General features: G+C 39.5%; 1 protein-coding gene across 2 annotated transcripts in view; it reads left to right on the forward strand.

The window, feature by feature from the left end:
- Kcnh1 (potassium voltage-gated channel subfamily H member 1) overlaps positions 1-16,750 on the forward strand; it is a 389,924-nt gene that overhangs the window by 61,213 nt on the left and 311,961 nt on the right. Inside the window, exon 6 of one of the 2 annotated variants that reach the window (XM_047521803.1) lies at positions 14,511-14,984. In XM_047521803.1, coding sequence (XP_047377759.1) covers positions 14,511-14,984 — 474 coding nt within the window. The remainder of the gene's footprint in view (positions 1-14,510; positions 14,985-16,750) is intronic. The other variant, XM_047521802.1, reaches the window with a different exon arrangement.

A 16,750-nucleotide genomic window follows, 5' to 3' on the forward strand; every position in this document is an offset into this window, starting at 1 on the left:
AGACTGACCCAAATCTTCATCCAAAACTCCCCAACATTCCAGGTGTGTGACTACAAAAGTTGCTTAGCCTCCCTAATCTTTCCTTATCTTCATGTAATAAGGATATTACCTACTCTAACAGACTGTTGTAAGGATTCATGGTTCTTTAAATGACAAGTCTGATCTAATTACTCCCTACTTAAAAATCTCTTAATGTCTTCTTGTTGTCTTTGGATAAATTTAAATTTTACATGTTGACACAAGGCTGAACTCACCATTCCAGCTCATCCCAGCTTATCTGGCAGCCCTGTCCTCTGCCCCAGAGTCAGCCAGGCAGTGTTCACACTTGTCAAACTCGCACTTGCCTCTGGCCCTTGGAACATGCCTTCCCTTGGCCTGGAAGCTCCTGCTTGGTCTCTTGGCTGGGGTTCTTCCTGCTCATCCTTCAGGTCTTGACACAGATCTCACACTTCTTTTTCAAGGCCTTTGCAACTGTCCCTGTCTACCCCAGGCCAGTTAGTTGTCCCTCTCAGAGGCTCTTCTTTCCAAGCGTGTTTCCTCTTTGAGTGCTTCTGACACCAGGAATGCTTTGTTTTATCTTTGCCTTCTCCAGTGGATAAAAGATCCATGCAGGTGGGCTGGTGCCTGCCTCTCTTGCTTACTCTCATCCTTACACGGAACACCATGCTGACGTGGGGGTAAGTGCTTGGCAAATGTGCATTAAGTGAAGGGGAAAAAAAGGAAGCAAACACTTAGTTCATAGCCTGACAGTAGGTCCCTTAGTAAATATTGGTTTCCTTTCCCATTAACCCCTTCCTCCCCTCATCTCAATTCCTGTCATGATCATGGATAATGGAAGATAATTTGTGACTCACTTGATAAGGGTGGTAATGTTTCTAGGACTCAGCTGCACCTCGAATTCCTAATAGTCCTAAATTTTAAAAATGTAGTAATGAAAGATTTCAAAACAAGAAGTTAAAACTGTAATATAGCTGAAATACTTCTAAGCCAAATTGGAACAAACCAAGATTTTTGCCCAATTATATTTCAAGAAGGTATTTTATTTGTGAAGGTATCATGTGGGTTGGTGCTCAAGCCCATATAGCAAAATATATGGGTTAATATTTTTAATTGTTTTCCATGGTCTTTATTTCTTCCATTAAAGAACAAGTGCATCATGGAAAAAGTCCTAAAAATAGTACCTGCTCAGTTTATGGAGAATGGTGTTTATGACAGAAATTAAGCTGTTGTTTAGCTTGGGATGTCTGAAACCCCAAATCAGGCTTTGTTTTGTGCCTACAGCTCCACCCGTCTGGTAACACTGAGCTCTCCCTTTCGCTTTTAATATAAGGACTGAATTTGTCCTCATTTTGTAGTCATAAAAACCCAAGTCAATTTTAACCCGGGGAGCTTTTTAAAGCTGTACTGAGGAATGGAAAGAAATGAATGTACAGGTGCCAAGGTGGGTGTGTTTGGAGCAAAGCATTTAGAGAATCAAGGTTTCTTTTCATCCACTGAGGGAGGGTGTTTGAGGCTATTGGGGATGATGGTGACTGGGGTGTTTGTGAAGGGTGTTTTTTTTTTGTTGTTGTTTGTTTGTTTTGGTGCCTTTAAATGACCAAGTAAGTCAATTTGGTAGGTGGAGTGGTGAGGACCCAGTGGCTACTCTTAAAGAGGAAGTTCTCTGTGTGACACCTGCTTTCTTCTGCTGCCAGCACCCAAGGAGAGGTCACGTGGTTCCCCTAGAGTTGGTGATCTTGATGCTGCTGACTTCTCCCACCTTTGTCAGGGCCCATCCTGGCCTTGGTCCCTTGGGTCTTTAAGTTCCCAGAAAGACTTCTGAGTTTGCCCACAATTTTGTCCAGTGCGACTGCCCAGTTCAAGCCTGCATCTTCTCTTTCCTGGCATCCTGCAGTAGTCTCCTATCAGGCCTCCCTGCCTGGATCCAGACTTACCATTTCCGGACTTTCTTCCACATCGCTGCCTGTTTGACTTCACCAAGAGATCTTCAAATTATGAGCCTCCTTTACTTAAAATTCTTACCTTTGCACTGAGGGTATATCAAGTTCTGCTTCCTTTATTTATTTATTCACTTCATTTCCCAATGTTGCCTTCTCTAGTCCCCCGAACACAACAACCAAAGCTCACCCCCAGTGCTTCTGCCACACTTGAACATCTGCTTGTCTGCCAAAAATGCCCTGGATGGGAGCTTGTGGGTCTTGTGGCTCTTCCTTCAAGGGGCAGCTTGACAATCACCTCACTCCTAAGTCTATTTTGACTACATAAGACAATTCATCGTCTCTTATTCTTTCCCGTTAAAGTACTTCTATATATACATTTCTTCCAATTTGTTGCTTTGTATTTTAGTGATTTGTTTGTATATCTCTCTTCTGTTCTAAACTGGGGGTTCCTGTGGGCAACTTTTAGTGTCGAACAAACATTTAATCAGTGGATGTTTTTACTAGAATATGAGCCCTTAAAATCTGTGGGGAATTTTTTTTAAATGCATTTTAACAGTCCCATTTCTTTTTAGTCCACTTTAGTCCTGCTGTTCTTGACCCTTGATCCTTGGGAAAGGACTTTCTGTCCTTTCTTTTATCCACTGTGGGTAAAAGAATGAATTCCTGGCTGGGTGTGGTGGTGCACACCTGTAATCCCAACAGTTCAGAGGCCGAGGCAGGAGGGTCTTGAGTTCAAAGCCAACCTCAGCAAAAGTGAGTTGCTAAGCAACTCAGCGAGACCCTATCTTTAAATAAAATACAGAATAGATCTGGGAATGTGACTCAGTGGCTGAGTGCCCCTGAGTTCAATCCCCAGTAACTACCTGCTTCCACCAAAAAAAAAAAAAAAAAAAAAAAAAAAAAAAAAAAAACAACAAAAAAAAAAAAAGAAAGAAAAAAGAATGGATTCCTGGAGGATTCCAGGCTCCATGAACTGACAGCCAGAACCTTTCTGATCTCATCTTCTGCCTCAGCATTTACAAGAATAGGAATATATACATAAATACACGTGTATCTATATTCTGAATCAATCTTCATAGTATCTCTTTGGTATTGGTTTAGCTTCATTTTTCAGGTGAAGAAATTGAGGCATGGAGACCTGGCTATGCCCAATGTTGGTCAACAATGAAACCAAGACCTGGGTTCCTGGTTGAGGCTCTGCCAGATTGAGCCTGAGGATCTGTATCTTGACCAACTCTGTGTCTGCAGCCCTCTCTCTAATGATTTCCCCAGACATCCCTCATTTTCTGACATATCCTGCCAACCTCCTACCTTCTGTCTCTCACGCATTTATGTAACACACATGCCTGCAGTTCACCTTTTTTAATTTACTTTTTATTGTCTTGTGTGTACATAGTTTATCCACTACACACCTACTTTGGAGAGCAATGCCTACCTGTGTTGAAATGAGCTCAGGATATTCTTATGGTGCAGTATAACTTTCACAATTAAGATCTATACTCCTAGTATGCTAATTGCTAACCTGGTACAACTATTGAGCAATCGAGATGTGGCTTATCTAAACTGAGAGGTATAATGAGTTTTAAATACACATCAAATCTCAAACCTACTATGAAATAAAGAATGTAGAAACATCTCACTAATCATTTTATGTGTTGAAATAACATTTTGGATATGTTGGGTTAAATTACTGGGTTAAATATTATTATAATTAATTTTACCTGTTTCCTCTTTCTTATGTGGCTACTAGAAAATTAAAAATTATAAGAGACTTACATGTGTAGCTCACATCATATTTCCATTGGTTAGGGTTTGTTTAGATTATGGGTTTTTGAATTTGACTTGGATATAAAATTTAGCTTCACCATATAATTAGATTTGTGGTTTTGGGCAACTTACCCTCTCTGGAATATTTTTTCTTTGTCTATAAAATGAAGACCATGATCTACCTCACATTGTTGCGTTAGGACTAGTATGTAAAATGCCGAGGCCACAGCCTGGCATGGGACCATAAGGATGGGAAGTGTGGCCTGCAGTTAAACTTGTCAAAGGTTTTCACACTGGCTACTCCATTTAAAAACCTTTGGTCCTTAGATGAGTTACTTTACCTTTCTAAGACATATTTGCTTATTATAAAATGGAAATGATAATAGTAGGTACCACATGGAGTCATGAGTTAAGCAAATTAAAATATGTAAAGGGCTTCTTAATTCAGAATGGGACATAGAGTGAGCACCCCAAAAATGATAACCAATAACATTCTGCCTCATTCCTAGGGAAGAGCATCTGCTAGAAACTTTCCTGATGTTAAATGGTCCATGTGGATTCTCGTTTTTATTTTTATTTTTTCATGGAAGTATATACAATTCTACTATGACCCTAACATACAACATCCTTTATCCATATCATGCTTGTTATAGTGTGCTAAGAACATTCCTAATATTTCATATTTGTCACACATTATACAAAGGGATTGAAATCAAGGTCTTGAAAAGATATCTACATTTCCATGTTCATTGCAGCATTAATTACAAGAGCCAAGACATGTACATAAGCTAACTACCTATAAAGAAAATTTTATAGACTTATGCATTCAGTAGAATATTATTAAAATAGGGTCTAATTCTGCTACTTGCAATAGCACAGATGAACCTGAATGGATATTATGCTAATTGAAATAAACCAGATAGAAAAGGATTAAATTACATGATAGCACTTATACAAAGACTCTAAAATGGTCAGACTCATAGAAGCAGAGAGTAGAGAAGTGACTGCTAGGGACTACAGCAAGGGAGAATGGCAGGCATTAGTCAACGTGTTAACAGGAAAAAGTCCTAGAGATCTGGTGCACAACACAGCATCCATGATTATCAACCCTACTTTGCTTCTTAAAAATGTAGGAGAGAATGATGCATAAGATAGAGTCATAAAAGTGAGCTGCATAATAGTGAATGGATTCTGAGTTATGTTTATTTGAGGATGGAGGGTACAGAATTCCCTGATGAATTAGTTCTGGAGGTTTTCTTGAAGGTAGATCTGAACTGTACATCTTTGTGGCACCAGAGCTGGAGTGGCATTAAGAAAGCCAAGCAAGGAGAATATTTTAAGAAAGAAAAAGTACAAAAATCTATATAAAATGCATGGAAGAGTCCAGTGGATTTAACAACATTGAGATCATTGGTAACCTTGACAATAGCTATTTATTAGAGAGTGGAGGCAGTAGCCAGGTTGAGGTATAAGGAGGTAATGTGAGGGGAAGAAGTGGAGATACTGTGTTTCAACTTCTCTTGAAAAAGTCTGGCTATAAAGGAAAATAGCAAAAGTAACTGTAGTAAGAAAGGGAAGTTGATTTATCCCTAAAGGTGCTGATAGGATGATGCCTGTGTCCAAAGAGGTTGAAGGGAAGAAAAGAGGGAGTCATAGGTAGGGGTTGGGTGTAAAGTACTTGAGGAGGGGAAAAAAGGATGAGACAGTATTTGGGAGGAACTGGCTTTGGGTGGAAGAGGACACTTCCTGTATTGAGACAGGATGAGTTAGGTGGATGAGGATGGAGGCCAATTTGTAGATACATGACCATTTGAAGATGCAGTAGTCTTGCTGTGGTTCTATCATTTTAGTGATTCATAAGGCAAAAACATGAACTAAAAGTGAGGAGTAGCAGAAAATACCTAAGAACTTAAGAGTAAGACTATGATCTCTTATCTACCTCAGCAAAAATCACTTCACATGCTGACAGTCAATGATTGTTAAGAGTTTCAGGGTAAGCATGGTTTGGTCTTACTTCTTTTTTAACCTAACTCAGTGTGGTTTGGGGACTGGGATTAAAGTCCCCAAACCCCTGTCTTAAAGGAGACAGGCTCTGGCCAATGTGACTGGTTCAGGATTTAAATTGTGAAGTCCTGAGGAAGGTCCACTGGTGCAAGATGGTGCCCTCAACTAGCAGCTGGTTTCACAGGAAGACAGGATGGTATGTTGCCATCATTCAGAGGTTTTATAGATAAATAACAGTTTGTCAAGAATTGGTATACAATAGAAGAAAAGCATGGAACCATGATTGTGGATTTGGACTTCAAGGTCCTGTTTGTCATCTTCGATTTGGCTGTGAGCAAACCATTTACCTTCTGGGTCTATTTTCCCAATCTGCAATATAAACAAAATACCAGCCTATTCAGCTCACAAGATGTGATGATGTGTGTCAGTTTGCTGTGAAAGGTGGCCTGCACAGATGGATTGGTGGTAAGACTTGGAGCCTTAGAGCTGGCAGCCTGCCTTCCACTCCCAGATTCTCTGCTTACTCACCCCTTCCATGATTCAGGGTGAGTCACTTCACCTCCATTATCCTGAGCCTCTATTTTCCCATCTGTAGACAGATCTCCCTCACAGGGTGATTATGAGGATTCAAAAATGCAATAGAGGATTTTGGAAATAAAAATGCCAGAGACGTGTGATAGATTAGTCAGTCTGATTTTTCTGTTCTTCCTCAAGGGAAAAATCCTAACTCTATTTTCTTTTCAGAATCATGTTTAAGATGAGCATTCAATAAAGGCCTATAATGAGCACTTCCTGTGGGCAGAGTCTGGCATTGGGTGTTATATGGGGAGAGCAGCGAGGGAGAGAGTGAATTAGTGACATCATGCTAGGAGAAGTAGCATCTGCCTTTGGGGGAACTCCCAGTCTGGTTGGGGAAAAGAACAGACACAATCCCTCTTTTAGGAAGTACATCCTGAAAGGCTACTAGCTCTATCCTTCTGGAAGCTTCCATTATACAAGACTGATCAAGGGAATTCTTCATGAGCATCCTGTCTCCACCCTGGGTGAAGCCCAGTTTCACTGCAAAGCTTTTGAGGCATCACCAAGCAGCTAACACAGGGCACGACCCTATGACTGGACAAGGTCTGTATCCTCTGTTTTGACCATGTACCCAGATATTCCCTCCTTTTGGAGGTCACTATTCCCTTTCCAAAGAACCTGGAGAATGCTTTGGCTCCTGAAGTTGGCAGTCATAGAACATTATCAAAGTGATGCTGGTATCTGACTTCCTAGTTTGAATCCATTCCCTTACTGACTTCTGAGGAGGATGGGGGTCAGTCTCATGGGAATCCTTCTGATCAATATGAATAATTTGTCATTTGTCACTGTACTACAAAAAGGCTATCAGAGCCACATAGTTAACTGGATGCAAAATACTCTTTGGGTCAGGGAATTTTTCTTAAGGTTATTGATTTTCTGTAATAAAGTACTCACTGTGCAGAATTTCCATCTTGTTTCTATTTTCCATAGTGTCAGGATAACTGCTAAGAGTTCATATCAGAGTGAATACATATATATATGAATGATCTTAAGTCAGACTCTAAAATCTTGATCTTATGGGAATCATTCATAGCCTTTTACACAAACACTTGGAAAGAGAATGTATCTCTTTTACCCATCAAATGTTCAATATAAATCTAATTCTTGAATGTTGATACCTTGTGGTTTAAACATGATACTGCATCCCAGAGATAGGAAAAGAGTAAATGAATACACATTCCCATCAATCTCCCTTTTTTAACTTAGCACCTTGGCTAATTCCTCTTTGAGTACATGTTGTAGGAATAGCAGCTGAGGGTCAACATGGCATTTTTGAGAGATAGGAAGACTCTATTGACTCAGGTCTTTGCTCAACCAGGGCCTAATAGTGTCCTAGAAAAAAAAAAAAAGAATGGAAAATCCATTTAGCAATAGTTATGGATTACATCATATGGTCACAGGTACAATCATTTTTCTCAGAAAGGACATTTCCTCCTGAGAATTTGTTATTGAGAACTGTGGAGCCCTATGCAGCTTTAGTTGGTAATCAGCAGGTGGTTTTTTTTTCTTTCCACATTTTTTCTTGGTGCATTATGGTTGTATCTAATGATGGGATTTGTTGTTGCATATTCATACATGTATACAATATAACAATATAATTTGGTCAATATCACTCCCCAGCACTTCCCTGTTCCCTCCCTACCTTCCACCCCTGGTCTCTTTCCTCTGTTGATCTCCTTTCAATTTTCATGAGATCCTCACCTCCCTATCTTTCTTTTCTTTTTTCCTCTTTAGCTTCCACATATAAGAGAAAACATATGAGCCTTGACCTTCTGAGTTTGGCTTATTTCACTTGACATAATGGTCTCTTGTTCTGTCTATTTTTCTGCAAATGACATAAATTCACTTATTTTTATGGTTGAATAAAAATAAGTATGTGACTTGGGTTAGGCGTTGGTTTTTTCAATCTCTGGAGATCCCTCCAGGTGGTTGCATGTATCAATAGTTTATATATTTTTATTACTGAACAGTGTTCCTTGGTATAGATGTATCACTGTTTCACCATCCGTCTACTGAGGGTGTTTGAGTTGTTTCCAGTTTTTTGGCTATGAAGAATAAAGCTTCTATAAATACGCATGTACAGTTTTTCATGAGATCATAAGTTTTCATTTTTCTGAAATAAGTGCCTAGGAATATAATTGCAGGGTCATATGGTAATTGCATATTTCGTGTGATAAACTGCAAAACTCTTTCATGGTAGCTGTGCCATTTTACATTCCTAGGGATCTAATTTATCAGCATTTGGTATTGTCACTACTATTTTTTATTTTATTCATTCCAATAGGTCTGTAGTAATATCTCAGTTTTAATTTGTTTCCCTAATGGCTAATGATATTAACATTTTTTCATGTGATTATTTGTCATTCATGTATCTTTTTGAGTGAAATGTTTGTGCTTTTTACTCATTTTCTAATTGAATTTTCCTTCCTTATTGTTGACTTTTGAGATTATATTTTATAGATTACGTATTCTAAATACTGTTTGTTTGTTGGGTATGTGGTTTGCAAACATTTTTGTTTTAGTCAGCTTTTTTGTTGCTGTATCTAAAAGATACAACCAGAACAATTATAGAGGAGGAAAAGTTTATTCAGGTGCTCATGTTTTCAGAGGTCTCAATCTGTAGACAGCAGGCTCCACTTGCCAGATACCAAATATATACCCCAGAGGCCCGCCTCCAATGCCCACCTCCTCCAGTCACACCCTACCCACCTTCAGTTTCCACTCAATGAATTCCCACCAGGGGATAAATTCACTAATTGGGTTAAGGCTCTCATAACCCAATCATTTCTCCTCTAAACCTTCTTGCATTACCTCACACGTGAGCTTTTTGGGGGATACCTTACATCCAAACCATAACAATTTCTTTCTAATGGTAGCTTTTTATGCTCTTACAAGTCTTTTGCAGAGTATAAGTTTTAAATTTTGATGGAGTTTATCTTGTCAGTTTTTTCTCTTTTGGACTGAGCTTTTGGCATCAAATCTAAGAATACTTTCCCCAGACCTAGATCCTGAAGATTTTATCCAATTTTTTTTTTTACAAAAGTTTTGTAGTTTTATGCTTCACCTTTAAATCCACAGTCCATTTTTGAGTTAATTTTTATTTAAGATGTGAGACTTAGATAGAGGTTTTTTATTTGGTCTATGATTTGCATTTTTTCTAGCACCATTGGTTAAATCAGCTATCTTTCCTTCTCAAATTACTTTTGCATTTTTATCAAAAATCAGGTCATATTGGTGTGGGTCTATTTCTAGAGTCTCTGTTCCATTCCATTAATCTCTGTGTTTACTATTCTGCCAATACCATAGTCTTAATTACTGTGACTATATATTGTCTTGAAATCAACTATACCAATTCCTCCCACTTTCTTCCTTATTTTTAAACAGCTTTAGTGAGGTATAATGATTACACACACACACACAAACCCAAAACAAAACAAAAACAAAAACAAACCCAAAACAAAAAACTTTCACTTTTAAGGTATGTAATTTGATGATTTTGAACCTCTTTATATTTTTTATTCAAAATTATTTTTACTATTCTAGTTCCTTTGCCTTTCCATATGCATTTTATTCTTGTGAATATTACAAACACTATTGCTAGCATTTTGATAGGAATTGAGCTAAACTTGTATATCAGTTTGGAGAACATGGATCTTAGGGGTGTTGAGTCTTCCAGGCTATGAAGATGGTATCTCCATTTCTTTATCTTTTTTTTAATCAATATTTTGTTATTTTTAACATTCACATCCTGTCTAAATTCTGTATATTTACACCTAAGTATTTTTTAAATGGTTATCAATGTATAATTTTGGGTTCCTTTCTATTATATAGAAATTCAGTGATTTTCTTATGTTTATCTTGCATTCCATGACCTTGCTGAACTCACCTATTAGTTTTTATGTAGGTTCATTAGGATGGTCTGTGTAGACCATTATATCATTTGCAAATAGGGAGAGTTTCATTTCTCTTATTCTGATCTGGATGCCTTTTATTTCCTTTTTGCTTTATTGTAATGGTGGCACAGTGTTGAATGAGGGTGATGAGAGCTGATATCTTGCCTTGTCCCTCGTCTTTGTGGGGAATGTACTGTCTTTCACCATTAAGTATGATGTTAGTTGCTGGTTTTTTCTGTAGATGCTCTCTGTCAAGTTTAGAAAAATTGCCTCTGTTCCTTTACATTTCCCTTTCACTACGGCATTAGCAGTATCCTACACATTTTGATATGTGGAATTTTCATTTTCTTGAATTCAATCTATTTTAAAATTTCTCTTCACACTTTCCCTTTGGCCCATGGGTTATTAAGAAACCTGCTCAGTTTTCAAGTGTTTGGATATATTTCCTGTTATCTTTCTGTGATTGATTTCCAGTTTGATTTCATTGTAATTGGAGAACACAGTCTGTATGACTTTCATTCTGTTAAATTTGTTGAGGTTTGTTTTATGGGTTAGCATATGGTCTGTCCTGAATGATATTCCATGTGCCCTTGAGAAGAATGCATATTCTGCTCCTGTTGGGGAGAACATTCTGTAAATGTCAATTAAGTCCTATCTGGTTGAATTCATATCCTTGCTAATTTTCTCTCTAGTTGTTCTAGTTGTTCTATTGGTCATTGGTGTATCTATTTCTCCTTCTAGTTCTATCATTTTTTGCTTCACATATTTTATAATTCCTTTGTACATACACATTAGGATCCCCACATCTTCTTATTGGGGGGATCCTCTTATCACTATGGGTCGTATCTTTTTGTCTCTGTTGCACAGATAATTTCAATTATAGAACAACAATTTCAGGACAATTTCAATGGTTTTGTCTTCAAGTTTACTGATTCTTCCTTTTGTATTCTCCATTCTGCCATTGAGCTTACCCATTAGATTTTTTTTCTATCAGTTCTTTTATTTTTTGATTCTAAAAGTTCCATTTGGTTCTTCTTTTTATCTTCCTTTTTTTTTTTGCTGAAATAATTCTTCTTCCTCCCCCTCCCCCTCCTTCTCCTCCTCCTCCTCCCCTCCCCTCCCCCATCTTCCTCCTCCTCTTCCTCCTCCTCCTCCTCCTCCTCCTTCTTCCTCCTCCTCCTCCTCCTCCTCCTCCTCCTCCTCCTCCTCCTCTTCTTCTTCTTCTTCTTCTTCTTCTTCTTCTTCTTCTTCTTCTTCTTCTTCTTCTTCTTCTTCTTCTTCTTCCTATCTGTAGTTCCTTGTTACAGCATTTTTATGATGACTGTTTAAAAGTCTGTGGTCAGATATTTCTGATCCCTCTGTCATTTTGGTATTGGCATCTATTGATTATCTAGTCTTCATTCAGTTTGATATTTCCTTGGTTTTTTGCATAATGAGTCATTTTTAAATTGAAACCTAGGCATTTTGAGCATCATGTTTTGAAACTCTTAGTTAGAGTTTTCATTTTAGGTGACTTTCTCATTTTTGTCAGAGGTCACCTAGATTTCTGCCAGGTTGGGGTAAAAGAACAGATTTCCCTCTCAGCCTACTGGGACATCGAGGGTGTGCTCCTTTTTGTTCTAGGTGGGCGCTGGAGCTTTAGCTCCTCACTAAACTCACACTGATCCTCCCTGGGTTGTAGGGGACTAGGGGTGGTCTCGTTATCACTGGGTCCTAGAGAAAATTCTAACTCTCCTGGGTCTTCTGGGACCTGCCCACTACTGGTTCAGGGTCAGGGTGATAGTCCAGACTCCTGACTAGGCCTTCTCTGGGCTTCATTGCAGCCTTGAGAAAGGGGAAGTCAGGTTTTCTAGATAGAGACCTGGGTGGGAGTGGGCCCACGACTTTTTCCTGTAGTGTATGGCTTTAGTAGAGTGATTATTATCCAATAGCTTTCTCTCTTGAGACCATCCCTTTCCCAGTCTTTTGACTGGAGAGAGTGGGCTTTTTATTTTTATTTTTTCCTTATACTGGGGATTGAACCCAGGACCTCCCACTTCCCACAGGCTACCACTGAGCTAAATCCCCAGCCCTTTTTTACTGTGAGACAGGATCTCATTGAGTTGCTCAGGCTGGCCTTGAACTTCAGTCCTGATTGTCCTGCCTCAGCTTCCCTGGTAGGAGAATGGGCTTTTTGTTGGGCCTCTTTTAATCTATACACTTCTGTATCTTCATGTTCCTTGCTTCTTCAGTTCCAGGTCTGGGAATATATGAGACAATGAGGAAATGTAGGGAACTCACTGCTGTGTTGTACCTAGCTGGTTTGCTTTCTCTTCTCTACCTTTCTGAGTCTTTTACATTTGTTTTACAAACAACGTCCAGGGCTTCTCATTGTACTTGAGTACTCCATCTTTTCCAAAGCAGACGTCCCATTCAATTGATTTTATTTGCTTTATTTTTAGAGTCCAATATTCTTTCCTGCCTGAGGTCTTGGGACCTGGCCTTCCTTGATCACACTTGTATAAGTTTCTTTTCATGTGGAAGGGAAATTGAAATCCCAGGCCTAAGAAAGCTCTGTAAGATGGTAGAAGGGGTGGAAAGATGAACCCCTACCTGATGATTCCCATGGATTCTCTGCATTTTTAGCTTTCCTGAGTCTCTTTTAAGGGCTGGGATCAACCATAGGGAAGACAGGAATGTTTATGTTTACTAGCGGGTCTTCAACCTCTAGAGGTAAACGGAAGTTGCCCTGACATACGAAAGGGCTTCACCCTGAGATTTTCAGGAACCTGTGAGTGGCACAGAGGAGTAGTGAAGGACTCATTTATAGCTTGATTTGTTCTCAGAAGGCACCTCATTTTGCCTTTGGCTCGCTGATGGTAAAGGTCATCCGTGATCCTGTCATAGAGCCAACCTTCTTCCTGTGCACTCTGCTTCCTTACAATCCTGAGTTACTCAGGGAAATGAATTAAGCTTGAGGTGGAAACAGCATGAGTTTTGAATTTAGCTAGGTGGAGTTTGGAATCATGGCTCCATCATTTGCTAGCTCTGTGTTTTTGGAGTTCATTCATTCACAACACTGGGTACCTACTCTGGGCCAGCCATCATGCTGAGCTTGTGGCATATGGTGGAGAGTACACTTCACTGTTCTTTTCTCTTTCTAGCCACCAGGGGATCCAGCTGGCTTCACTTCAAATATATATCCAAAATTTATTCATCACCCCATCTTTTCCCCAGGTTATTATAGGTACCCTGATTCTCTTTCTTCTTTGAATCCTGTGCCCAATTCATTATCTATACAGTATCCAGGGTGATTTTTCTTAAAAAAAAAAAAGTATCAGATTATTATTCCCTTGCATAAGACCCTCAGTTTACATTCAGTTGTACAGAGAATAAAACCCAATACCTCCCTGTGGCCAATCAGGGTCTGCGTGGTTTGGTTTCTGCTTTCCTCCCTAGGCAACTCTAGCATCTCCTGTTTCCCCCAGCTTCCTCAGTGCCCTTCATCCATACAGTTCTTCTCTCTCTTCTTTGTAATTTATTTTTTATTGGTATATTATAATGACACATAATAGTGGCATTCTTCATGCCATATTCATACACACATTACATAATTTGGTCAACCTCGTTCCCCATGCCTTCCCCTTCCCCACCTTCCCCCTCCCCCCACTAGCCTTTTTTTTTCCTGAAAACATCCAGCTTGCTCCATTCTGAGGTCATTATACCGGGGATGCTGTCTGCCTAGGATAATTTTTCCATACAAGTTTGAAAGGCTGATTTTTTATTAGCAGTCAGGTTTCTCCCATCCCTCCTCCTCAGTCACATTTGATTAATTTTCTATTTCTCTCCTCCCAGGACTCTTATTTAGCTCAGACCACAATTTGAAACAACCCTTTATTTTCTTACTAGACCGAGCAGGAATTGAGTTCTTTTCTTCATTGCCATATGTCCAGGGCTTAGACCAGTCCCTGGTACAGAGCAATAAATATCTGTTGAATAGAGTTGCTCGATTCTCTTGAGCCTCTGTTTCTCACCTGTCACATAGTGCAATGAACTAAAAACAAGGTTGTATTTTGTGTCTTGAATTAATGAGATAACAAATCCATGTGAAATATTTGGTATACTGCTCAGTTCACGATAAACCAGGTGATAGTTTGTCATTGTTTCAATATGATTATTTCTGTTATCATGTTCACTTACATTCTCCCATCCTCCTCTAGCACCTGTTATGGTAGCTAATGATCCATACAGAGTTTGCTGAGCATTTGTCAGTGACAGATGCTGACTGGTTAGATGCTTGCAATTAAATTCTAACTTAGTGCTCTCTTGGCCCTGTTTCTCTGTACAGGTCCTGCAGCTGGGCTCAGACATCCTTCCCCAATACAAGCAAGAGGCACCAAAGACTCCCCCTCATATCATCTTACATTACTGTGTTTTTAAGACCACGTGGGATTGGATCATTTTGATCTTGACCTTCTACACAGCCATCTTGGTCCCTTACAACGTCTCATTTAAAACCAGGCAGAACAACGTGGCCTGGCTGGTTGTGGACAGCATCGTGGATGTCATTTTTTTGGTGGACATTGTGCTGAATTTTCATACCACCTTTGTTGGACCAGCGGGGGAGGTGATTTCTGACCCCAAACTTATCCGCATGAACTACCTGAAGACGTGGTTTGTGATTGACCTTCTGTCCTGTTTGCCATATGACGTCATCAACGCTTTTGAGAACGTGGATGAGGTTAGTGCCTTTATGGGTGATCCAGGGAAGATTGGTTTTGCTGATCAGATTCCACCACCACTGGAGGGGAGAGAGAGTCAGGTACATCCCTCAAATCTCAGACCTTGTTGTCATGTCTTTAAAGCTGAATTAAATGTGGGTGGTCAACAGAAGAGTCATGAAATGGGTGGGAACTAGCATGGCTGATGTCCACACTGGAGGGAGCATGCTGGGTAGCCATCCTTGCCTGCTGTTCCTGTCCTTTGGAAGCTTGGAGGCCCTGCATGTCAGTGAATGGGTGTGGACAAGACCAATGGCTTACTCTTCCTCGACGTGGAGTTAAGGCCACTGGCTTGGGGAGGTGAGACTGCAGAAGCAGTCGTGCATGATCACTGCACTGGCGAATCTTCCTCTTGGTTTTGAATGCGGAATGTCTGCCTATTGATTGTTTTAATTACGGGAACTTTTTCTTTCCTCTGCTTCTGACCTTTGACTGTTTAGTAGGCAATTAACTTGTGGTAATAGATACTGTTCTCCTTCAAGTTTCTCTCTCTCTTCCTCCCTTTTCAGTAAATGTTGGAATGAGTTATTTATTGCTAAAGTGAGTTTTGGAGGTGACCGTTTGCTGGTTAAGTGATTAGGAGTAAGTGATTAGTAGTAAGTGATTAGGAGTAGCGTTTTGAGATTGTTAGTTTTGCAGGCAATGGAAGGAATATAAAGAAGATAAAGATCTTACAAATGTGAGGACGTGCCTGAACAGTCATTGTCTAAATGAATGGGTGCCTGGGACAGTTGCAGCAAAAAACCACTGCCAGGCTGGTTAATAATGACTGTCTCCTTTGAAATAGCAAAAGGATGTCAAGTTATTGCAAAGAAAAATGCCATATTCTTATCTCGCTGGTGTTCTGTGGGAATTATTCCTGTTTCTATACCTACTTGACACTCCAGATGGATTAAGATAAGGCAGTTACTTGATTAACCTTCAGACTGGTTCGGCCACCCACTGGGTTTTTGTGGTCTCAGATGTAGAAGGTCCCAAGGATTAACTGGATAATACAGGCCCACTCTTAGGGCCAACAGACTTGTGGCTCAGTCTTGGGAGACTTGAAAGGAACAGATTACTCCCTTCTGGGATATGAAGACCTGGACATAATTCTATATTTTACTGGTGGCATAATGATGCCCCTCTGCCTTCAGATCAGTACTAATGGTTGCTGAGGTTACCTGCCCCTTCCTCTGGAAGAACTTACCAACTGACTACTTCTCTCTGCAGTGAAGAGTAGCTCTTTCTGTAAAATGATGCCAAGTGTGAGCTGGGAGGAAAGAGCTTGGACGGTCAGATGCTTTAGATTCAGAACCACCCCTGTGTGTTGTGTTTTCATATATTTTACAATCCCAAGGACTAATTCTCTGGGTAACTTCTGTGGATTTTGCTGGGGGATTAAATGAATTGAGACTGATCGTTTACAAGAGCAGAATCATCTCTAAAGTGAATGTTGGGATTCTTAAATGTGAATTTTAGTAGATGTTTGGAATGTGTTTCTTTGAAACATCTCTAGGAAATTTTATGTTAGTGAGGAAAATATGATCATTTTGGTTTAGGTAATTCACAAGATTTCTCTTAATCTAAAAGAGCTTCTCATACACATATGAGAAATAAAATTTAACTTTAAAAAAGCTACTTGAGTTTGTAAGATAAATCATTTGCTATTTGTAAGCAATGACACTAAAAATTTGTAGATCAATAGAACAGTTCTTTAGCTTGCATGGGTTCTCATTAAAAATTGGCAGTTATAAGCACATGTATAAACTTGTCTAGATAACTTGATAGGTTGGTAGAGCAGAGAGCTTGTCCCAAGGGATTGTGT

Source organism: Sciurus carolinensis, chromosome 12 (genome assembly GCF_902686445.1).
Source record: "Sciurus carolinensis chromosome 12, mSciCar1.2, whole genome shotgun sequence".
NCBI classification, from domain to species: Eukaryota; Metazoa; Chordata; class Mammalia; order Rodentia; family Sciuridae; genus Sciurus; species Sciurus carolinensis.